This window comes from Apteryx rowi, unplaced genomic scaffold, assembly GCF_003343035.1.
Source record: "Apteryx rowi isolate R43461 unplaced genomic scaffold, aptRow1 scaffold_209, whole genome shotgun sequence".
Lineage (NCBI taxonomy): Eukaryota > Metazoa > Chordata > Aves > Apterygiformes > Apterygidae > Apteryx > Apteryx rowi.
Genome location: NW_020448408.1, coordinates 674,533 through 700,144, shown reverse-complemented (window position 1 = coordinate 700,144; position 25,612 = coordinate 674,533). Strand labels below are relative to the sequence as shown.

At 41.4% G+C, this 25,612-nt stretch overlaps 1 protein-coding gene across 1 annotated transcript; it reads left to right on the top strand.

Annotated features, from left to right (window-relative positions):
* The first annotated feature begins 324 nt into the window (after nucleotides 1-324).
* On the top strand, nucleotides 325-19,860 carry DCT (dopachrome tautomerase). The gene is made up of 8 exons (XM_026064091.1): nucleotides 325-625; nucleotides 8,646-8,945; nucleotides 11,229-11,329; nucleotides 12,439-12,605; nucleotides 14,168-14,347; nucleotides 14,453-14,588; nucleotides 17,003-17,204; nucleotides 19,460-19,860. Exons 1-8 carry the CDS (start codon nucleotides 325-327, stop codon nucleotides 19,639-19,641), a joined length of 1,569 nt encoding a protein of 522 aa, XP_025919876.1. The 3' UTR covers nucleotides 19,642-19,860.
* Nucleotides 19,861-25,612: the final 5,752 nt, after the last annotated feature.

The following is a 25,612-nucleotide window of genomic DNA, read 5'->3' as shown; positions in this document are numbered from 1 at the left end:
TGCAAAACACGAGGATTTGTGCAGCGTTAATCCCTCTAATGAGGGCTTCTCCCAACCTCTATATAAACCCTCACTCAAAGCCGGGGCTTTTAGGCAGGCACCACAGAGCCAAAACTCCTGTCTTTTGAACCACATTCAAGGCAATTAGAGACCAGGATTAAGCAAACGCCGAATACCAGCATCCTCAGCAGTGAGGGGAATTATTCCACTTGGCTGGGGCATGGAGCGGCTGCGAGGCCAGGCAGCCAGGTTGTCCTGCTGAGAAAATCTCTGCGCTCCACTCGCTGAAGTCCCGCAGAGAGGGAGAGCCTGCACCCAGGAGCAATGGGCTCTCATGGGTGGCTCTTTGGGGCCTTGCTGGGCTATTTGAGCTACTCTTGTTCCCCTGGGGTGGAGGCACAGTTTCCCCGTGTCTGTATGACGGTGGAGGCTCTTCGGTTGAAGCGATGCTGCCCGGCGTGGGGGCTGGAGCCAGACAACGTGTGTGGGATCCTGCAGGGCAAAGGGCAGTGTCAGGGAGTGCACGCGGATGCTCAGCCCTGGAGTGGCCCCTACACCCTTCGAAATGTGGATGACCGGGAGCGATGGCCCCTCAAGTTCTTCAGTCAGAGCTGTCAGTGCACAGGTGAGAGGGGATGCTGGCGGTGAGGGGATGGACAGATCTGCTCTAGGCAGGGCCAAAGGCTGGAAAGGTCCCTGATGGGGTAAGGCATCAGGAAGGCTATGAATATTATCAGTTTCCTAAGAATTCGATCAAGTTTATGACCAAGCCAGGATATTCCTTGTATGGAGTAAAGCAGGTACTGGCTTTCAGAGTAACAGGGTTAAAAAAGCATGTTCTTTCTTTTGGGTTTTCACTCCATTCCCCTAGAGTTCTCCCTGTAGCTCCCGCAACACCTTTTTCCAGAGGATTTTGGATATTTCAGTGCTGTGTTCAAACCTGGTTCTTCTGTGACTGCTAAACCTGGTGCTGTGAACCTGGATCAGTTTGCATTGTTCATGTTTATTCCTGCTGCAGTGGTACTTTGCAGAATGGTATATCCCTGCGTGGAAAATGTGTTGATGTCCAGCCGGGGTGTTTTCCAGGGTTGTTAACTGAGACTACACCTCACTTTAATTCCAAACAGGTCCACATTACCACCAGAAGGGCAATGCTCCCTTTTCCTCCCCATCTCCAGCTGCTCAGTCCCACTCTTGCCTTTATGTGGGCCTGCGTGTGGTGTGTTGGGAAGCAAATAGGACCAGGGAACTGATTTGCCTGAAGGCTAACCTGGCCAGAAGGACTGGATTTTAGTGAGACCAGTTCACTAGTGCTGGCATGAGGGAAGGAATAGGAAGGCAAGGGCAGGGCAGGGTAAAAGGCAGGACCCTCATTTAAAGAGGTTAAAATGACCCTGGAACCAGCACCCTGAGTGCTTCACAGGGCTGCCAAGCGACAGTATTGGGAACGCCAGGCAAAAGGTATGGCTGTAGCACAAAAGTCACCTGCTGAATAGATTTCAAATGCAGCCTGGGATGTCTTGTTGGAAACAAAGTTGTTTGAATTTTCTAACATGGGAAAAGTAGTGCACTTTCTTTCAGTCTGATTGTCAGAAGTAGCTCACCTATTTTGTCTGAAATTTACCTCGCCTCTCATTATCACAAAACCCAAATCAGTCTGAGGAAGACACACAGCAGAAAATTTCAGGCCATATAGTTAAGTTTTGCAATGTTGTTATCAACTGAAAGCAGAGAGGTAGTGGCAGATGACCTAAATGGATAGATGGTATTATTGAGGCTCATCTAAAATAATAGAAGATTTCAGAGTATAAATATGTTTCTATTTCATTCTTTGCCTAGATTTAAAATGTTCATGTGGTAGTTCTTTATATTTTAAGACACTTTACAGAAAATAGTAAATATAGTTTTTATTTCCTTTTAAGTGTTCTTAAATACCTCCAAAACTAAATGTAGGTATCACATATGGCACAGACCCCGATTCAGAAGAGCACTAAAGCATATGGGAATACCCTAACATTTATGCAGTCTGAATAATTAGGGGATCAGAATCCGAGAGTAAATTGGGGAGCACTGTTGTCATACCCATAGGCAGACATTAATTTAAATTGCTTGTCCAACTAGAGATAAGCACCAGTATTTGATATTTGCAGGACTGGGTCCTACGTTATGTGACTCGAATGTAATGTAGTTTCATTCTCCTTTTTTCCTTCGGGGCTGTCCGTTTTCCTCAGTTCTTTAAATGTGGTTTCTCTCTTTGCATTTCTACTCTGTTGTTTTTATTTTGCTTGTTGTATTCCTCCTTCTCCATTGCTCAGCACCCAGACCTGAATGGATATGATTTACAAGTCTTCTTTACTGAACAGCTATCACAGATGGCCAAATTTTCAGAGGTCCTTTTATCTCAAGCTATTAAATTTTTAGCAGAAAGCTCAAATGGAGTCATTTATTGAGAGATCTCTAGATTCCTTGTTCTGTAAGTACAGCAGTGATAAAACATTAAGGTGTAAGCCTTAATGGTAATTTTAAGAAAAGTTTTCTGGGCTCTGTTCTGATGTGATCAGCTTGATAATGCAATGCAAAGACTTTTCTAGGAGAACACTAAGAAGTTTATGACAGCATGGGAATTGAACTAGATTTGATGTTTTTGTAATACTGGTGATTGAGTCTGTGTCTACTAGTGTATTTTTTTTTTCTCTCTGTGTTATACACTAGTTGGCTGCCTGTGCACCAGAGTTTTAAAAGGTATTATGTGTGGTGGTTATTAGGCTTCTCAGCCTGTGGTATCTAAGGTAGTAAATTAAATATGCCCATTCAAAGGAGCATGGAACAGTGCACATCTGTACTACTAAAGTTTCTTGTTTTCTAAATGAGTGTGACAGGCAAACCACTTATTTGAAATCATTCCTGGTCTGTGCGAAATCCAGCCCATGTCAAGGCTCTTTAACAGTTTAATGATATAGATGGTTGTGCTCCAGTGCCATCCTGGCACTGTTTAATTTACACTTTAGATATAGTGTAAAAGATAGCTATGGGAATTCCAAGTGCCATGTGTTTGATTATATTTGGTTAGACAGTGCCATTTAACTGTATCACATAGTTCATGGTTGCACAGTAGGCTCATTGGAGGAGCTGTGAGGAACAGGGACCAGTATTTTCCAAAAGACAATTCTAGAGATCTCTCAATAAATGACTCCRTTTGAGATTTCTACTAAAAAATTAAAAGCTCCAGATAAAAGGACCTCTGAAAATTTGGCCATCTGCTGTAGCTGTTCACTAAAGAAACAATTCTTTAAAATCATATCCATCCAGGTCTGGGTGCTGAGCATTTCTGAAAGAAACCCCAAACCCAAAAAACGCTGATAACTGGTTATTGTGAGACCAGATTGTTTTGATAGTTTTCTGAAATTCATTTATTTTTCCATGGAAAAGAAAAAAAAAAAAGCATTTCTCATCCGTTTCTAGGCTTTAGCAGATAAGGTACATTAATTTTTCGTTAATTGGCACAAATACAACAGAAGAGATTAAAACAGAAAGATCCAGCTCCTCTCCCCAATTTTTATACAAAGAACCATTATCCAGAAGACAATTGTAAGGCTGTTATCAGGATACTGCTTACTGCACATGGTTCACTCAATGTGCCGACGGCAGCAAAAATACAGTCTCTAGAAAGAGCTGTGATTATGGCATGAGTGTAGCTGCGATGTAGCAAAGAGCTATTAGTACTTGTTTAATACCAGTTTTGAATCCATTGTATGTATTCTGTGATGCATTTAGATACTCCTAATATTAATTCAGTTTATATAAATTTCTTAAATTGAATTGAACTGTTGACAGTTCCATGACAGTCTTATACTCTGTGAAGGGAAGATGGTCATTTGTATTTCAAGAAGCTGTATGTTTTGAATTAGACAAAATGCATTAATCTAGTAGACCCTGGAAATTGGTGCTTGTAGCTAATTAGCAAAAAGCAATATTTCAGTAGGATAATTAAATTCCATTTGGAAGAATTCAGTATTAAAACACTTCTGAACTAATTCCATTTGTTGTCTATGGAAGTTTTTAGGAAAAAAAAATTGAAATAAATATCTTTTCACACTTCCATAAAATATATGATCCGGTTGCAAAGAGAAGATTTAAATTCTATCATTTGGCTGTAAGTATGTTGCCAGTTAAGCCTAGCAGCTGACATGATTGTCCTTTCATTAGGCAAAAGTGAGCTTATGAAATAGTTATAAAATACACTTCATTTACTTGTTGTAGGGCAACATGGCTGTAGAATATACTAAATTATAACTGTTTCAAATCCAGCCCTCACTACAGCCTAAAACTAGGTCCAAAAGCAGAGCCCAGTGACCCTACTGCAGGAAAACTAGCCATTGGATTCATATGGCAAGAATCCGGATCCCTTCTTTGGGATACTGCTTTACACTGGTGGTTCAAATCTAGTGTAACCCTTGTGTTAATGCAGTGGCTGAAGAACCCTGAAAAAAAGTCCTTTATTCCCAGTTGATAAATGATGCGTATTAGCTGTTCTCCATGAAAGGAAGAGGCAAGACAGATTTCGTGTTGGTACAAGAAAACAAGACAGAAGAGGGTGAGGGTTAGATGGGTTTACTTTTACTGAAGAAAGTAACTAAACTGTCAACACTGAGTAGACAGAGTTATTGATTTGTGTTACTCTCGGTGTCTGAAGACCAACCACGTGCTATGGCTTTGCTCAGAGGTAGAAAAGTCTGTCTATGAGCTCAGACAATCACTGGGGTTGAGAAGGAATCAAAGCACTGTGTGCCAACTGGTGTTACCATATGCCATTGAAGTGTATGAACAAATAAGAAGTGTCATGTCATAAGAAGTGTCATTTTCTCAGTGTCCTGTCCATGGACTGACCCAAGGAGAGAACTAGTATGGCCATAGAGTCTACAGACACAGTCAAATTCATTCAACTTTATTGGGAAAGAGCACCATTAATGGTGGTGAGGAGAGATGTAGAAGAAGAGAGCTCCTGAGGGGTGTGATACCATCTCCAGACAAATGGGTTAGTGGGGAAGAAACCCCAGATGATTTTTTTTTTTTGCCCAGCATCAGTGCAATGATCATTCCTAGAAACAGTGGAACAAGCTGTGTCTATACACAGAGAGGATCTGGACCCCAGCTGTAACATTATCTCCCATCTGTGTGCCAGTGTGAGCTTCTGCACTGTATTCTCTAGGAACTGCAAGAAGTGTGAGAACCTAGGTAGTCCCTTGCATAGCCTCAGAGAGGTAGTGCACTGAATTGCTACATGTTAGTCATTTAGGGCAGAAAAATGCGAAGACACGAATCCTTCATTGTTTCTATGGTCCCAGTGTTCATAAAACCTTGAGAGGGTCTCTGTCTTGCTGTAAATGTCAGCTGAGCACTATATCCTGATAATGCAAGACTGCTTCTCCTGATGCCCTCATACCATTGAGGTACAGTGTCACCAGAGTAGCAGACACTGAAGTTAAGTTGTAAGAGACTGGGACATACATTTCACAGTGCTACTATGTGGGAATTCCACAAAGTAGTAAAAGAACTTTCTGAAAACAGCAACGCATCATTGCCAGACCAATGGGCTGGTATAACGCTTTAGGAAGACGAAACAACTGCTGAAAAGTGCCTTAGCTAGAACATAAAAACCTGGATCTGCCTTCTGCAAACCTTCTTACTTGCAATCTGGGAAATACCACAGGCCTCCATCAGCTTCTCTGCCTTTAGGCTTCTGTATAGCAACAGTGCTGTGATATATGGAAAAAAAATGACAAAAATGACTTTCATCTCATGAAGTGTTTTTGTGTGTGTTTTTGATAATAGAACCTTGCCGAGTTGACCAGAGGATGTTACAAAAATTTCCAACCCAATTAGCAGAAATACTGCAGTGTGAAATACCACTTTGCCAAGAGATTGGGTCCTCCTGATGGCCGGTCTCTTCCTTGACTCCAGTTCTCTTTCTTGCTCAGTCAGAGCTCATGTCCCACTGAAAAGTATCTGGTGGAGTGGTGGAAAGAATGGACCTCTTTGGTTACTTGATAGATTAGACTGCTAAGGGAGAAAACCCACAGAGCTTCACTTGGATATGATTAGCACCTGCCCAAGGAAAGCAGGCATGTAGTCACAGGTCCACCTTGCTCCAGAGGCCATGCTCATGGAGAAAAGCTTGTTTCCCAAGATGACTCACCATTTCAGGCCTTTGCAAATTGCTTGTCATAGCCTGAGGAGACATAGAGTATACCTAAGATATGGATGTTGTCTGATAAAGTGATCTCAGAAGACAATTGAGAAGAGCCCTCATTGAGAGAGAAATAGGTGTCATCAGAGCCTCAAAAAGTGACTTGTAGAGTCTTATCACTATCACTGTGGTACCAAGACCAGACAGGACAAACCTGGTCCTGCATTAATTTTGGTGCTATAGCTGTTAGTGCTATGTTTCAATGTGATGCTTATCCAATGCTGCAAGTAAATGGGTTATTAGAATTACTGTAAGGGTGATYTCCCGTCTCACAAAAGGTTGTTGACAGAATCTTTTCATGGTTAACTCCTGGTTGGCCAATCCTCTCTTAAAAAGAATTGAAATGCACCTTTGGGTGGGAAGGGACATAAGTTAATTTCAGAAGTTCATGAATCATGTGCTGAAATTGCTCATGCAATATACATGGCCTAATTAGGCAATGCTGTAGGGAATTCCTGAAGATTTGTCGTATGGTCAGTGCAGGTTGGAGTATGTGACAGACTAACAGCTAGGCTGAATTGTCAAGAATGAGCAAGAATATAGACAGTGGAGTACACCCAAACTCAAATCAGCAGTCATGCTCTTCCCATGGGACTTGCAGGACATAAGGATAAAATCAACCTGCCATGCTGCTTTCCCCCATCTTAATCCCTGCCCTCACCATCATAACATATCTATGCACTCCTACTTCCTTTCATAAAGCTATAAACTATTTGCTTTTTCTGGAATAAGTCATCATCCCCCTAAACCAGTGCAGACCCCTAGCTTCTGGTGTCTTCAGTCCTAGCCTAACCCAGCCACTCCTGCCTCCATCAGGATGAAACATAATCTGTTTGCCTGGCAACCATCCTCATTGTGTGCCATCAGGCTTTGCAAAACCCAGGTTAAGTTTTCACCCCTGTGGTCCATAACCCTATTACTGGTCTTAAGCTTCATGAAAGCATGTAAATCTATTGATCCCATAGCCTCATAAGCTCTTCAAACCTGAAGTTAAGAGTTCTCATATCCCGTTGGTAGATCTCACAGGAGTTTGTCACAAATGCTTACAGCTCAGCAGTCCTTATCCTGGAGCTAGCCATAAGCTATATAACCTGTGTGGCAACACCCCTTATAACCTTGGGGGTCTTTGAAATTGTTGATAAGCTGTAGCTCTGTAGCCTCTGCTGATCTGAAATCTTATTTTAGTGTTAACACTTCTATACTCAACACTGCAGCCTACCCATCCAGGAACACTTCATAAGCCACTTCCCATCTGCACATTAGCCTGTCCTGGGACTGGCAGCACTGAAATGTGGGGGGGAAAGTGAGATTTTGTGACTTTTTGGAAGGCAGTTGGCATGGTCATTGTGGATTGAGTGTGTGTATTTGGGAGGGGTGTGGAATTAGAAAGTTTCAGTGCAGCTTTTGCAGAACTGAGTGGAGATCCCAGAGGAGCCCTGGCTGTCTCCTTTCTCCCTCCTCCCCATTGTGGCAATGCCCACTGTCTTACACACCTCCTACACCAGCAGCCTGCCTGTGTCCAGGCATGAGGTAGATGTGCATTGCCAGAACAGTTGTTCTCCATCTCCTCCAGCAAAGTCAAAGAAAGCTTACTATGCTCCAGCAGGGTCTTTCTGCTATTTTTGGCAGTCTGCCACTGTAGTCAAGAGGCCATGGTGTCTGTGCTTAAAGCAAGCTCTGTATTCCGGGGCTCTTCCACCACATTAGAGAATCTGAGTTAATAGCCTAGAGCAGACCTGATTACTTGTCTCAGAAAAAATGCCAACAGGGAATTATGGTATTGTACTGTTTCTCAGACTGTTATTTCAGCACCATTTAAGAATGCTTAAAGTGTGACCAGCAGCACCCCTGGTGCTTGTCCTAGATTTTGTTGGGTCTCAGAAATGCTGTTAATAGACTTTAGTTTTTCATAGGTTTTTGTCCTTAAGTGCACTGTTTTGTTTTGTTTGTGGATTTTTTACTGTGTTTAAAGATCCACATGAGCAGACCAATTTTGGGGTTTGATCCTGGAAGGCTGGGAGTACTTGAGAGCCAATCAAGCAAAGCAGTTAATCACGTGCTTAACCTGAAGTGCTTAACCCTCTGTTCTGTGAGAATCCTCATCCTCATGCTGCAAATCCTTTGCAGCGTTCTCAGCACCTTCAGGCATCAAGCCTATTATCTAGTGTTTTCCCTCCCCAATCAGCTGATTGTGATTCTTGGCCCTGTTGAGGTTCTGGGAAGTGAGCCATCCTTCTAGTTAAGCAATTGCAAAGCTGCCAGTCCACTCAGCTGCTGTCCCTTCCAGGAACTGAAATCTCTGGGGAGAAAAGGAACGCTAATTCTTAATTTTTCTGCATTTCAGTGTTAGTTTTCCTTGATTCATAATTTCCTGGATGCTTTCTCCCTCTTAATTCAGGAAACTTTGCTGGCTATAACTGTGGTGACTGCAAGTTCGGCTGGACTGGCCCTGACTGCAATGAGAGGAAGCAACCAGTTCTCAGGAAGAACATCCATTCCTTGACTGCAGAGGAGAGAGAGCAGTTCTTTGATGCGTTACACCGTGCAAAGACTACCATTCATCCAGACTATGTAATTGCAACTCAACACTGGATGAGTCTGCTTGGTCCCACTGGAAATGAACCACAAATTGTAAACTGTAGTATCTATAACTACTTTGTTTGGCTTCATTACTACTCAGTCAGAGACACACTATTAGGTTAGTGCTTTTCTTATCCAAGAGGTCCTTCATGTAAAGAAAAGGGTGAAAAGTATAAATGTTGAACAAAGCTAAGTATGCTTAACAGGGCTGTGTTACTTTAGCAACCAGTGAGGCCCAGTAGGAACAGATCTGTAGAGTAAAAGAGTTGATGCTGCATTCCTGGGTGCATCTTCCATCTGATGGGAGGGCGGTTCACGTGCTCCAAGATTACTCTGTTGGGTGAGCTGACATGTGGCCAGTGATTCACCTCAAAAAGACTTTCCTAATACAGACTACAAGGTAGATGCAGCAACAGTGGGGAAAAGGGTTCTGCACTGATGAAGGTAGCATCCAGAGACTTCAGAGACTGGAGTCTCTCTGCCTGCTTGACCTTGAGTCTCCATTTGTGGCTTTCAGCAAGTCACTAAGGATGGGATTCACCTGGCCAGCCATAGTCAGCTTTTAAAACCTAACCAGGTGGGAGGTTTGGTCATCTAACTCCATGCTTCCTCTCCCAAATCAGGATTCTTAGTTGTCATTGTTCTTCTGGAATGAAGTATCTATGCCCGCCCCATCTCACAGAGCCCAGCTCTCAAAGAAGAAGGCAGCAGTATGGCTTTTTTACCCAGCAGTCCTACATCCAAGCTGTGGGGCTTAGCATTCAAGTCTATCCATCTGAGTGAGATGAACAGTCAGCCAATAGAGCAGCCCAGTCTTTGTAGAGATCAGTATATTCAAATTCTCATATCTTTGTGATGACTTGAGCAAGAAGAGAAAGAGATTAGTTTTGAATAGAAAATACAAGATTAATTAGAAAATCTTCCAAATCTGTCTATTATGCATCCTTTATGAAAATTTTTGCAGCTTAAAACATACTTTTATACTTTTAAAACTTGCTGGATCCATTTTCATCTTCAGAAACATCTTTTATGTCAGATAGATGTCAATCAAAACCTATCTTTTAGAGAGAGTTGCTTGACTCCAATGCCATCACTCAAATGCTGTGAAGCTCCTTTGTATTCAGAGAAACATCCGAGCAGGATCAAATGGCTCCTGCCTGAGGATCTCTTCCTGTGGAAGCAGCTTTTTGGCATGTCTCTCTCTTTATTTTTTATTTTTTGAAAGATTACAGCTGTTGTAGCATGTTGGACACTACAGAATCAATATCTAGTCATGTAAGAAAATAAGACTAGGTTTATTTGTGAACCTCAGGAGAAACCTCATATTTTGCTGGATTGCTAAAAAGACAAAATCTGTATTTTGTCTGAAATCTAGCATGAGATTTAATTCTAACAACATGGCTAACCATTACAAATCTGTTTGGCAAAACAGTATTTATGAACAAAGCATGCATTAAGACATTACATATGGCTTTGTGTTTTTTGTTTTTTTTTCCACTTAGGGCTAAGCTATGTTACATCAAGTAGCTTGTTTTTTCTAAGACAGGAATTTATCTGAAAAGAGGGAAAAAGGTGGTGTCAGTGCCCACTAGTAATTGGTTGGCTAAATGAAGGAAAAAATAGCTTGTCATTACACATTTTGAAAACAATGCACCCCCTTTTCTTCAAGGATTTCCTAAAATGTGGGGGCAGCTCTTCTGCTGAACTTTTGAGGGCCAGGAAGGGAAACAATCGTGAGAAGTGTAGTGATCTGAAATGCTTAGCAGCAAAACCCACCAAATTTCTCTTTGCAGATTCATACTTCACCTCCTTGCAAAACACTGCAGAGAACCCTCATCATTTTAGCTGGTTCCTTCAGGAGCTTCTGTAGTGGGGGCTGGCACAAGCCTGAAGAGAAATAACCAGCCCAGTTTAAAAAAAAAAAGGCGGCATGTTGGACATGTTGAATTACTGTTGGCAGGTTATGGAAAATGTTAAGGTTCTCTTAACAGATTAGAGTAGAATAGAATAGAATAGAACAGAACAGATCAGAACAGAACAGAACAGAACAGAATGTGTAAGTCTTGCTGCTGAGCACAAAAATGAGACAATGTGGTACACATTAGAGAGGAGCTGAGATTTTAGACAATAAGACTGTTTCTTAAACATTAAAATGAGAAGAAGTCTTCACAATATTAAACCTTTTGGAATGTGAAGTTTTGAGAAAAGCTGAAATTAATATCCAAAGAGGACTTTGCTTCACTAATCCTGTGTAAGTATTCTGGCTTCTGATCTGTGCTTTTTCCAAAGACGCAGAGCTGGAGGTTTTTATTTGACTCAAATACAGGCTATAGAAGAAAGTGGTCACTTTCTCTCTAGCTTCATTTGGTACTGAAGTGCTCATTATACCTTCCCTTTGTAGGACCTGGCCGCCCTTTCACAGCTGTCGATTTCTCACATCAAGGACCTGCCTTTGTTACTTGGCATAGGTACCATTTGCTGTTGCTGGAAAGAGATTTACAGGTTAGCAAAACACCCTTTTTATTTTTCATGTAGCTTCTCTCTTTTGCTATACATCTGTGTCCAGCTAGCCAAGGATAAGCTATTTCCTAGGATAGATTCTTACACAACCTACTCTCAAGTGTATTTGCTCACTGGTCCTTTTTCATTTAAAATTAATTTAGTTTTTTCAAGGTGCTGAGCAGTTTTAAGATGACTGTGAACATTTTCAAGAGGAACAAGAACTTAAATGGAGTTAACAGTCAGATGAAGATACACCAGATCCCACGTTAGGGGCTTCACTCTGAACAATTACATGAAGGTTATCATGGAGATTTTCCTATATATTCTCAGCAAAGAGCAGAAGATGTGAAGTAACACTCTTTATTAATAAAATCAAAGCAACAATTAAAGGCAAAACTTGGTGACAGATATTGCCTGTTGATTTTGAAGACACCAGCTTAGGGAAAGCAACTCCAAATATTATGGCCTTTAACAATGTCATTTAATACATTCATATATTTAGGTATAGACTTTTTAAGCAATGTATGTTAATGTGCCAGACACTCAGTTGGCTAAGCATTCACATTTGTATTACTTCTACATTAGCAGCATTACTGCAGTTTAACCTTGAAAATGGTTGGTATCAAAATAGTTGCAGGATCTTGCATGCATGAAATCCTATCTAACAAGCAAATACACTGTATTCTTCTATTAAAAAAAAATCAGATTTTTCCCCAGGGTTACCTTTTCTGGAGTGAAAGCAAACCACATATACAATTTTACCCATTGCCCACTTACTTCACTCATAAAATCTCTTGTTTAAAGGCTTGATTCATCTGTTCTTCTGCTCTCCTATTTGGTTAGTGAGTTGGTAGAAAGCTTAACTTGGCCAAAAAAATTGCTTAACTTGGCAATCTAACAGTACAGTAACTAGAGACAATATTTTTCTTAGGACTGACTTAAAGCAACAATATTTTGAAAAGAGTTGGAGCGGCATTATGAAGTTAGTGTTGTTCATTTTCAAATGAAAAGCAGGATACAGAATATCTACTAAAACAATTTTGGGGAACTGCTTTTTTTCTCTTTCCTTTAAAGGTGATTCCCTACTAACGCATTTCTTTCCATTGTAGCGACTGATTGGCAATGAGTCCTTTGCGTTGCCCTACTGGGATTTTGCCACAGGTAGAAATGAGTGTGATGTGTGCACGGATCAGCTCTTCGGAGCATCCCGGACAGATGACCCAAGCCTAATCAGCCCGGACTCCAAATTCTCCCTCTGGCAAATAGTTTGTAGCAGGTAAGAGAATGCCTAGGACAAACTTGCATACTGACCAAATCTTGTTTTTTCATTTACTATTGGCAGCTCAGACTGCTCTCGCAGTGGGAGTAAATGATAGGAAAAGAGCCAAGACTGCTTTTTTAAAACTGGGACTCAAGATGTGTTAGTATGTAGATTGTGCTATGTAAGTTTTACCACTGATATTATGGAAGTATGTTTTTAGGATGATTCTTTCAGTACAGGATTTTAGTTGATTCAGCCAATTTGAGTCTGACAAAAGTTTTAAGAGTTTGCCACATTTGCAAGTATCTTTTTAAAGGAGAAATGTCAGCATGCTGGTTCTCTGTAATACACAGCTGATTTTGGAACAAGTTGCAGGTAGGCTGAAAAATCTGTTTCCTTGCATTGCATGAGATCTTAAATCTGATATATTTAATGCAGTTTCGAGGTTGACTTCAAAGTGGCTGAGTTTTCACATAGATAACAAAGTTAAAAAAAAAAAAAAAGTAGTCACTATCTTGCTACCAGCTATCTGTAGGTATATAGCAATTTGGGTAAATGCAGGGTGTTGATGGTGGATTCATGTGCAGGATTGGGCCCTTATGACATATGATGCTGTTGGTTATAATACTCATATAATATTCTTCTATGAGGTTGGGGCCAGTATGAGGTCAGAAGGAGGTACTGAAAGTTCAGGGCTCTTCAGAAAAGAGTCTGTTTCTCTGGGAACCTAAAGAGCTACTTGAAATACTGGCCTTAGGCACCAGTTAGCTTTATATTTTGTCCCTACTTTTTCTCTAAGATAAATAGGGTTTTGTTTTTTCTTGAAAACTGAAGTGACTGGACTCTTGTCTTGCAAGGTTAAACAGAAGGACTTTTCTTACCCCAGCAGTTTAGGAAAATGCCATTTCATTTTATAATGAATACCACTTACAGAATTTTTTTTTTTTACAACTGTTACATTGTTTTTCTCCTTCCCTCTTTATCTCCCTGATATAAAGGACTCCCTCTCATTAGCTAGTAGACAACTGCTGCAACTGCAGGACTTTTTATCCTCCAGGCCCTGAAAAAGAGGATGCAGCCACTTTTCTGCTAATAAGGATGAGGAATGAAGAGTGAAAACCTATTTTCTATCATTCCTTGCATTTCTTTAGCCCACCCCACAGTGGGACTTCCATGTTTTTTTCTCTTTGCTAAAAGTTAAAAAGCTAGTCCTTACTCAGGACCAAATGTTTCAACTGTTTTGGGTTGTCTGCCAAAAACTGCTCTTCCAAAATGGTGAGATGGGAGAGGGCCCGCATGGAGCTTTGCTTGCTATTTCTGAAATGTCCTCTCTGCTGAGGACGAGCCTAACGACTCTTGCTCTGAATGAGCTGCTGAGTATCGGGGCATGATGGCAGCTCTGCAGTAACTTCAGCTTCCAGGCCCCTGGAGGCAAACAGAGATTTCCCACGGTGAGCCTGGCCGTAAACTCTGCCCTCTCACGCGGCTGAGGCCTCTCTTTCACTGTGGGGGGAGAAAAAGGCAAACAGGCATAATCGCCCTATCCTAGCTTGTGCCTTTTTCCATTTTCCACTCAGTTTGGATGATTACAACCGCCTGGTCACGCTGTGCAATGGGACAGACGAAGGGCCGCTGCGGAGGGGGCCGCCGAGGAGCTCCAGCCGGCAGCTGCCTACCTTGGAGGACGTCAGGAACTGCCTTTCCCTGCAGGAGTTTGACAGCCCGCCGTTTTTTCGGAATTCCAGTTTCAGTTTCAGGTTTGTCCTTTGGCTCCTCTGCAGCCAGCTACGTCATGTTTATTTACCATTCGTGTGTTTGTGAACAAGACGTGGTTGCTTAACGTTTTTTTTATCTGTCCACAGGAATGCGCTGGAAGGGTTCAATAAAGCAGATGGTACCTCGAACTCGTCAATGCTGAGCCTTCACAATTTGGCTCACTCTTTCCTGAACGGGACCAGTGCTCTCCCTCACGCGGCCGCCAATGATCCCATCTTTGTGGTATGTCTTTTTTCCCCAATGCGAGTGTAACTGGCTGTGATTCAAAGGCAGCTATCTCACCAGGGATTTGCAGAATGGAAGAAGTAAAGCGAATCCCCTAAAATGGGTGCTTTACATACAAAATGAGAACTCTCTTCTCTTTGCTTGAACACTGCCAYGTCTGCATAATGGTCAAATAAAGAAGGAAGAAATCTCAGGATGATTTGTACAACAAAAAATCGGTTTCTAGGGAGAAGAGTACTATTCCAAGTCACATTGCCCAGAATCCTCTCATCAGGTAGGATTTAAATTTCATGGCTTATACCAGACAATTTTACAGCAACAAGAAAAACTGAATATTAGGTTAATTATTTTTGGACAGTAGACTGACTAGTTTTTTTCTTTTTTTAAAAAAAAAACCTTCTCTCTAAGGTACAGTCTAAGAGGAAGCACATCTAATTTCAGGGTTTCTTGGGGAATAGAAATAATGGGATTTTGCTGGTGTGTTAGTACAGAATCACACTGCAATGAACAGCACAAACAGCAACGTGCAAATAAAAAGCCAGCAGCTGACTCTGCTACACAATTCATCTGCCTAATAAATTCATGCCAGTTTTTTTCTTCTTTGTTAGATTAAACCACAATGATTATATAGAAAAATTCTAATAGAATTCATTTATTTCTTTACTTTAGTGTTGCAATTTTGTAATTTTCTGTTGAAAATGATAATTTGATAAATTAGCCTGACTACTTATATAGCGGTTCTCCAGTTATTTCCTTCATAATTCTTGAATTCCTACATTAATTCCTTTCTTACACAATGACATCTTTATTTCACTGTCCTTTCTATTTTTACACACAGGATTATTTGCCCTAAGACATTTTCAGGACTAATTTTTTCCAGGATGGTCAGTAAAAAACAAAAGTACACCAGAAATGAGTTTGAAGAGCCCCGGACATATATAATAGTTGTCTGAACTCAACTTGGAAACAACTTTCTTGAACTAGAGTTTTATAGACCTATAAACTTACTGGGAAGGACTTGATCAAATCTGTGGGTAACAAGAGTTGTGGTGCTGGTGGAATGCTATAAAATGACTGTGAAGAATCCAATTTGCTGCAATTTTCCAGACATGTTCAGAGGCGAGAATAAAATACGTACGAGAGGCAGATTAACCTGAATGAGCTCGGTGGACCCTTACCTGAGAGTAAGAACCTACCCATTAATTTCCAGCTGAGGGATATTATGATATCAAGTTTAAATATATACAGAGAGGAAAAGCAAAGGATTTCCCTTCTGCCTGATACTGCAAACATGTCATAACTATTCGGACAACAGCATTCAAATGATCCACATCTCTTCACACTGTGGACATGCTGTGAGCTTCCAGCATATGCTTTGGAGCAAAGATTTTGTGCCTTTCTGCACCTGTAAAGCACTTAATGCCTTTGAACACAACCACAGTATTAGGCATATTCTACAATACTTCTGTGAAGCTTCTTTCCCTCTTAAAACGCCCTTTCCCGGCTGCCACTCGTGCATTAAAGCGTTGTTTCTTCTTGCGAGTGTCTTGAGCTCCCTCCAGTGACTAATCTAAGCATTGCTTCCCTGAAGAAGTGCTTGGACATTAGAGCCAGTTTTCACCCACAGGTCTCTAAATGAAGCCGAGGTTAATCGAAGCTATTTAGCAATTCACATTGCATTCATCTGAGCCTAAATTCCTGGGTTAGGGTTTTCAAGAGAAAGTGTGGAAAGTAACCTGAATAAATGCCCTGACTTTTCAGTGCACTGGCTACTCGGAGTAACTTGTAACAAGGGTAAAAAGCTGACTTTTACAAAATGACGATCTGGAGAAAGAGTTCACACTGAACAACAGTAAAAGAGCAAGAAAGTATATAGTAAAATATCCTAGACAGTAGTTTAATTCTGTCCATTCTCATAAGTTTTGCTGGTTTCCTGTTCTGTAAATCCCACCTAAATTATATTACCCTCTTCCTTCTCTCTCTTCTCTCTCTTTCTGCCCCTCTCTCTCTTTAAAAAGCTGCTTCCCCCTGAAGTGAAAGTGAGTAGCTGTCCCCAGGTCTCAACTCTGCATGGTGGAGCAGTGGGGCAGCCCCAACAGGTCCTTCAGGACATGTGCCCTGCCCAGGCAAGGGCAGGCAAAATTTCACTATCCCTGGGGAGATAAGAGGGATGTGGGGACCAAGCTGAGATAGTCTCTGAGTTGCAGCTTGAGTCCCACACTGTCCTCTGATGACATAACTGTTGTGCTTATCGAGGGGAGATTGCAGTGTGCCAGTACAGCTCTTAGGTTACTGGTGTCTCCCCAACCTCCACATGCTCATGCTTCATGCTCAGCATCTGCATAGACCAACTGTGCAATTTTCTCGAGAGAGAATTTAATAAATATGCATGCCTTTGATTGAATTTGCAGGTTCTTCACTCCTTTACTGACGCCATCTTTGATGAATGGATGAAACGATTTAGCCCTCCTGACAATGCCTGGCCTGAGGAGCTGGCCCCGATCGGTCACAACAGATTGTACAACATGGTCCCTTTTTTCCCTCCTGTGACCAATGACCAACTCTTCCTCACTGCAGAGCAGCTTGGCTACACCTATGCCATTGACCTGCCAGGTATGTTTTGGAGATATGGAGGTACTTCCAGGCCAAATGATGTGACAGCTCAAGTTTTCAATGACACAGGAATTTGGAAAATAAGGCACCATTTACAAAAGCATGAGTCTATTCTCCTGGTCACCAGCAATCACATGCATCTGATATCCTGTTGTAGCCCAGGTAGTTAAAATTCACCAGGTAAGTTGAGGTGACTACAAGCGTGCCCAGAGTTTGCTCCTGCTTTGCAGCGAAATACACTGACTTAAACTGCTCTGACATTGATGAGCATGCTCCTTTGGGACTGAGGAGTCTCTGATTTTGGCTCCTGTTCCCAACACTGTTTATGCCTGTTACAGCATCCTTTAATCTGTCAGAGGTCAGGCTCTCTGCCAGGAAGCTTGTCTGGCTAATGCTGGTCATTAGAAAATACTTGTTTCGCACATTATGCTGTGCCATAAAACTCATTAGAGATGCACTCTGTTAAGCTTTGGATACTCTGGAGGAATGTATTTGGGTGCTTTGTGTTATAAACCCCCAGTTTTAAAGATTTCCTCATAACTGTGTTTTGCCTCGGGGTTTGTCTGTTCTTTTGAAATCAACTTTGACACAAACCAGATCAATACAAAAAGCAAAAAACCCAGTATTTCTGTACAAAATTCAAAATTTGCAACACAAGTTACAATCATTTATAAAAGGCACAAGTGGAAGAAATGCATGAAAGACATCCTTCATTTACTTAACCAAAAATTAAATGTGAGCAGTTTCTTTCTCCATCTAAGTAGTCCATTGAGAGGCTGTAGGTGCTTATCTAATCTACTTGGCCAAAAAATTCTTCTAAGTGTTTACCTTGTATCTCTGGTTCTAATCTGCGGAAACTGCTTAAAGGTCTACAGACTGCCAAAGACTGAAATCCCCTGTCCTTCCTTCACAGGCTGCATTCATACAGGCGAGCCCTGACCTGAGGCATGCTAGCTGCCTATATAGTGCTTTTCTCAGGGATGTCCCCAGAGTTTCCTCTGAACATTTCAACTTCACCTGTTAATAAATTTCAGTTTTCCTCCCTCTGGACCACTGTACCCTCTTCTTCTTCAGAAATGCTGCTGCCCCTTGGGCACCACTTACCACTACTGGCAGTAGCAAAGACAGCTTGTGATTGTGCTGGTTCTTGACTGCAACCTAAGTAAATTATTAGCTCACTGTGAAGCAGCATTTCTATTCCCCGTTTGGATGGTCAATGTTCAAAAAATGAAGTTTTTATGTTATAACCCTTCTCTTTCTTCTAAATATATAACTTGATAATTCTACTCTATGTAACCACCTAACTGGGGATTAACACACATAACATTGCTGGCTCTCATCTGAGAGCTGGAAGAATAGTGAATAAATCATTTTGGCTTCGTACTGAATTTGGGCATTCCTGTTGAGAGACACTGCAGATTGGGGCACACAACTTTTAGTCACTTCTGTAGTCAATGTGTGACATCTCCCTGAGCCCTCTGGATTTAAGCCCTTATGTTTAAATAGCTTCAAGATATTGAGAATACCTTAAGCTTCTCTGAGAGTTTTTCCTGAATGTTGTTTGAGTCAGACTTTATAACTGACATCTCAGTATCTGTAGCATTTTTCAGAACAGGACAGCAGGAATTTCTTGCCCAAATCTTCTGARAGCATTAATTAAAAAAATAAAATAAAATAATTAATCCAAGTGGAACTGGGATGGACTTATTTATACAGTAGAAATGAACAATATTATATAAGAAGACAGTAGTTCCCCAACAGTGGTTCAAGATCAGAGGATATGATGCATACATAGCTGGTCAGCAGAACCATAATAAGTAGTGTTTTCAGTTAAAAGTTTGGCAATACGTTGCATTGTGGCCTATAGGAAAATTTGAAGGTTTTCCCTGGACCAAATTAGCTTGGAAACCACTATGCTAAGATGTCATCAAGGAAAGAGTTACTTAAATCATTCATAACTTTGGCCAAATTAAATAAGAGAATAGTCTCTTTGTCTTGTTACTGTTCATTCTTCTCATTCTCAACTGTTTCATTTGTGTGAAATGTCGAAGTTTAAGTTCRGCTGCAGACTTCTCTGACAGAAAATGTCTCTGGCTCTGTTATGTGTGTTGGTTACATGGTGGTCCTTGTGGCCAATGGATGTCTTAGCCCTGCAAGTAGTAATGATTATCAGACTCTGTGATATTGCTTTCTCCCATGTGATTTGAGAAATAAAATTATGGGCAGTCCTTACTTCAGATTTTCTATATTTCCAGGTTCACTTGAAGAAACTGAAGCCTGGGCTATCACGGTTGGAGCCGCACTTGGAGGAGCACTTATAGCTCTGGTCCTGCTAGTTCTGCTGCTTGTATTTTTTCAACACAGAAGACAGAGAAAAGGTTTTGAACCACTGATGAATGTGAGCTTCAGCCCCAAAAAGTACATGGAAGAGCCCTAGTGCCTTGGCTTTGTTTTCTTGGTTATTCTTGTAGGAGGTGACCTTGACTAGTTTATTCAGATCTTAGCTGGGTGTTTAGCTACCCACTTATCACACGCTCCTTTGGCAGCTAGGTATATTGCTCTCATTCAGTTTTTCCCACTATCTCGTGAATTGTAATAGATAAAGTCTCTGGGTACCTACGTGTAATGCCCAAGACAGGCCAAAGTTTTCTCATTTCCAAAGATTATCTGGAGTGTGTGATACATATTCTCTATAGATTTAGATCAAGACAGCTCAGAATCCTAACAAGAAGAAAAACAACTTGAATCATCAATAAGCAAGATGATTTTTCAGCTCAATGTGTTTTTGATTTCATTTAACAGCTCTGAGATATGCAGAATGTCATTAGCTCTACATGTATATTTGAATAGCAGATCATTTTACAGTTATCAATCAATATTCTGAATAAATGATGCAGACTTTTTTTATGGTTCCCAATGTTTCATGAAGTTTGATGAAATAAGAGGGAAGAAGAGAGTTTAGCTTGACAGAATACTCTAAGAAAACTCTGGTTAGGTAATTTCAGAAGCATGATCAGTTCCATATGTTATTTCTGATCAAGCTAATGCTAACACTAGGTAAAACTCCCAACTCAGATTTCCCTGTAGTTTGATTAAGAGCAGGAGTTCCCTTACAGCTAAATATACATTTCTGTTTTATATCTGTGTTAAGGACCTGTGGCAGAAGCTGAACATGGTGCTTGTCCTTCTCTCTTTTGGCTCTGCTGCACAGTTTTGTGGTATGTATGGAAAGAAGAGGGAGGCTCAGAAATAGATAAAGTGGTACTAAATTCAGAGAAAAGAACAAGCTTTTTGGTGATGGGAAATGTTCCAGGTAGCAGAGAAGTAGGAGCTAGTGTGTGTATGAGGAAAGAGCAGGTGTCACATAGGAAGTAGGCAGGAAAACAGAGATATCTTTTCAGAAAAGATTTCTCCACTGTTTAGGGCAAATGTTGGTCACAGTATAAAGCAGTTACCTTCAGTGTCTGCCTGGTATTCAAGCTGTGGCTCTTCCCAAGCTGTATAATAATCACATCCATTATTGACTGTATCTATATCCATTCATAGTATAAAAGGACAAACTATTTTGCACACCCAAAAGTTAGTTAAAAGCTTGGCTAAGAAAAATTTGTTCTAATTATTTTCTCATAGGATTCCTTTACTAACCAATCCATCTGGCGGCCCTAATTTCCTACTAAGCTTGGGTAGCTACTGCTTTAGATTTGGTGATATGGATAACCATGCGTTAGTGGTTTAGGAAAATATGAGTGTTGAAAAGACTCCTTGCAGAAAAGAATCTAGAATCTATCTAAATAATTCCCAAAGTTTGGGACCCAGGACTCAAGGTAACAAGGCTGAGATATCTTGTATTACTCAGGTCTGCAAACAGGGGAGCAGGTTTGGATATGGCACTCCCTAGACCTCTGTCTTAAATATTCCATTATAAATGCCATTTAAACATAATTTACACCATATTTGTGTGGCTGTCCTATGTTACCTCAAAACAAGATTTTTACACAGCAAATGAAGTCCTGAATAGATTGTGTCAGGTTCATTGCATGTGTTTTATTAATGAAATGCTCAGATTCATCATTTTTATAAACTGTAATGGCTTTGGTCTTAGAAAGAGTCTGCTTGAATAAAATTCCACTTAGTAAAGATTTCTATGGTATTTCTTCTAGGTCTACTTAATACTAGCCATGTGGACTAGGAAGAAGATCTTGTAGATCTTCACATATACTCACATAGCCCTTGTTGCATTAGCAGAACAATGTTTTACATGTATGCTAAAAACATTAAGTAAAATACTTGCAGTATACATCAGGTCACCAAGATTACCAGTAGGCTCTATTTTGAGCTGTTTTCTTTTTCTTTTTTTTCCTCTTCTTTCTCTTTGTCTCCCTCTCTCTTGGGGTAGCAGTGCAGTTATGCAGGGCCATTGGAGGGCCCCAAAGGCGATGGGCATCATGGTAACATGCACTGCAAGCCTGACCTGCTGCAGGTACCGCGCAGAGTCCCATCTGGCCGCATGTTTTGGGCGGAGGAGTGGGGCTGGCTATGCATCTGCAGAGCGTGTCTCCACAGCCTGGGCAGTATGGCCTTCATGTCACACCGCTGTGCATTGTCTGTAGGTCTCTCGTTAAATAAAGTATCTGGCTGGAATGTGGGCCCTGAGGACCTTAAGATGACACTGCCCTTATTTGTGGTTAGATTTCACTTTGGGACTGGGCAAGGCATCCGGCGTCCACAGTGCCTGTGGCAGCAAGCTGTCTGATGAGCAGCAGGACCAATAAAACAGGATTTTCTATGGATCTTTGTCTCAAGGTTGAACTCCTGGGTGACTTCCCTCATATCCAGTCATGTACACTCACACAGCAGCTTCGGTAGAAGAATCAGATTCGGACTTTCATTTAGCCATATGTTTTCGTAAAACATAAAATCTTTACCTTTCTATAAAATGTGATTGAAAATGGCTGATAAATTAACATGTTATTAGGATAGGACCAACATGCACACAGAGTGATCACATGATTCTAGTTTTTTTGGAAATCCAGGGTAAGAATACCAAGTTTTTGGTGATCTGTTTACTGCTTTTCTGTTTTATCACTTAACATTTGATACAACCTCCCTTCAAACCAAGTTCAGTGCTGGACTAAGATTGCCTCATATTCACCTATAAGTCCATGGATACTGCCTAGTTTTAGAATTAATTTTTATATCTCTTACCAGAATTTCTCACCACTGTTTTTCTTTACTGGAGCATTGATGGGGGATTAAGTAATGGTTGATTTCATACCAAATTTCACATATCCTACCAACATCTGTATGCCTACCTATGCATTAAGATTCCAAAATATCTATGTTATGCAGCCTGGCTCCCCACTCAGTGCATAGATGAGTTTTAGGTGCCTGAGAAAAAGCTTACACTTTGCAGTATGGTGCGGAACTGAATTCCCTTCGGGCAACACTGATAAGCTGGCTGTGGCACTGAAATCCATACTGCTGAGCAAGTAAAGCCTCACAGCACCATAAGAAGGCTACATGGCCTTTGGGACAGCATGGCCATGCCCTCTGTGGGCGTTACTCCTCACAGCTAGCTCAGGTTTCTCCAGCATGGTACTGCATTGTGCCACTTGGGTATGCCTGAAGCATAAGATACAGAAAAGCCAGTGTGAGGAAGGGAATGCTAATGGAAAACGCTGAGGACAAGTGTTTACAGAGGGGCTGAGGCTCATTGCTGCTCTAGAAAGCAAAGCACTGTGTTAGAGCTTGTGGGGGCAGGGACAGTGCATGGGATGCCAAATGGGACTCAAGAGGACAGTGGGCTGAGTGAAGAGTGCTCTAAGCTGGGTGCTAGGAGAAGAGTGCACAAACACCAGTGCATTCCCTGCGGTAGGTGTTTCAACCCATTCCCTCATAAAGCCATTTCCTTGGATCTTTCTTTAAATGTGATGGGACAAAAAAAGCTCTGTTCCAGACTTAAGGGCCAAGTGGGATGCAAGCAACTATGTGCCTCTCTGGCTCACAGCCAAGATGCCAGGGGCTGGAGCACTTTTTGTACAGCCACTCCCCTGTCTGTTACCTTAGCTCTCAGATAGGTTACCCTGACTTTTTACTGTGTGGGGACCAGCTTCATGTGGTGCTGAGGATATCACCAGAGGCCTCCAGAGAACTGACTTGGGCATGTGCCAGATCAATCTCAGTTCTCAACCAGTTCTGAGGTCTCCACATGCCCCTCTCGGGGAGGAAATGTCAGACACTTGCTAGCACTACAAGACTATCAAACTTCAAATGCACCAGTTTGTGACAAATTCTGCTTTAGCAAGAAGCTGTTGGATCAAGATTGCCATTTTTTGTTCTATATGTGACATGAATGCCAAGGTTTAGGAGGCTGGCTGAGCTGTTACATCCAAGGCTAAGTGAGATTTTTCCTTGGGGTCCCAGGGCATAGTGTATACCTGACTAGCTTTACCGCCTTGGAGGTGTAGCTACTATTACTCCAAGCACTTGTTTGAAAGCAGCCCTGATTATGGGCAGATGACAGTAGGACCGGGGGAGAGGAAGGACAAAGAGACAGGGGAAAAAAACAAAAGATGTAGTGTAGCCAGCTAACTTGTTAGAACTGATTTTGCCTAGAGATGGATGAGTAAAACAAGGGAGAGTTGTGCAGTTCTCACTTGTAAATTGAGTATAATTCCTGAAAAGGTGTTTTCCTTTCCTGAAGAAAACCAATTAGTGCATTAGATTAATATGATACACATTAAAAAATCCCAGGGTAAAGATCCATATTTTGCTCTTTCCACTTTCTTGGCCTTAGTTTAATAACGATAGCATTAAAGCTGTGGCTAGTATTAGTTACTTGTGAAAATATGGCTTAAGCAGGCTGTATGGAGAATGCAACCTGCCCTCTCGTGGCTTACCTGAAAATTACCTGGTTGACACTCAAAAGCTGATTTTCTCACTTTTTTGAAAGTACAGTCTTGGCATAGCAACTAAGGAAAGTTTGTGTCCTCGGTGAAAGGAACAAGTGCAGGTAAACTTTATATGAAATTCTTTTAAAAAAAACAAAAAAAAACAAAAAAAGTTGAGCATATGCAAATACAAAGATTTTGATTTTAAAGGTTGTTTTTACAGGTTTTAATGTTCCATCCATCCCAAACTACAAAAAAAGCACATTTTTTATTGTTTGATGCAGGTATTAAAAATATCTACAATCTATTGTTGCATAAATTGTACTGCAGCTATTATAGCTGGTGGGGGGAGGTGAAGAAGGACTACTTTGTCACATAATTGGAGGCAAAGACTGCAAAGGCTCCTACAGACTTCTAAAATGAGGAAAATAATCCTGAAAACACATGATCCCCAATCTCCACAAAACCCTGGAGGCTCTGGGATTTTAGTCCTGAAAGTTGATCCAAAGCTTGACCTCGGCTCCTGGAGCTGGTCTGGGTAGGGATGCAGTGGTCGGGTCACCTCCCCAGCCTCATCCTGGCCAGGCGATGCTGAGCTCAGCACAGACAGCAAAAGGGGCAATGAGAGCAGTGTTCATCCATGACGGGGGCACTGGAGCCCTGGGACCACCTTTGCCTGTCGCTTTTTCCCTCTCGCCTTCATAACTGAATAATCACCCAGCACAATGAGGAAGGGTGAAGGACCAACACATCCAACCTCTGTGGTAGCTTTCTACTCAAGACACTTTGCCAGCAGATGGGAAGGGCAGCCATGAATTACTTCAAGCTGAGATGGGTGTAAGCATCACCATCCCCCCCTTTAAAATTATTCCTGTTGAATTGATGCCTCCTCCTAACAAAAGGCTCTGAGTGGCACAGGAGCATATAATATACAGCTCCATATGAGATGTTTAAGCTCTGGAGAGGGAGACGTGCTCAAAAACATCCCTTTCTCTGCCTTTTTATTAACTAGACCTTTGCAGCTTCCAGCTCTGCGTGTAGGGCTTTTTTGTGGATAATCCTTCTGAGGAGTTTAATTTTCTCTAGTCACTTGTTAATTGCTCTCTCAATTGACTGTACAGGAGCTGTGGGCAGCTAATGTTGGCTTTCTGAATCAGCCAGTGGGTCAGGTGCCTGATTTTTCAACTCTGTAGTATGCTGGCAGTGGCCACCTCATCTCTGTCAATCATGGCCTATGTTTTTGTGCAAATGATTATCAGGAAAATTCTCTGAAAGAATTAGTGAGAACCTGTATGTTGAATTGAATTCAGCCTCATTACTGGCTGTTTAGCTGAATGAAAATGAATCTGTTCTGATTCTGTCCCTGATATAGAAGAAGCAACATAGAGCAACCACATTTCATAACTGTTATTGTAAGAACTGAAATTGCAATGCCATTCCTGACTTTCTGCTTCTGTTGACTTTATGCTACTTTGCTTTTGGGACAGAAGTTGTGTGACTATGCTTCAAAGACTATCA

Excerpts from the sequence above, each read along its gene's own strand:
- DCT (XM_026064091.1), top strand. The coding sequence starts at position 325 with ATGGGCTCTCATGGGTGGCTCTTTGGGGCCTTGCTGGGCTATTTGAGC. Across the intron at positions 8,946-11,228 it reads AGTCAGAGACACACTATTAG|GACCTGGCCGCCCTTTCACA; the intron begins GTTAGTGCTTTT and ends TTCCCTTTGTAG. Across the intron at positions 14,589-17,002 it reads CCAATGATCCCATCTTTGTG|GTTCTTCACTCCTTTACTGA; the intron begins GTATGTCTTTTT and ends TTGAATTTGCAG.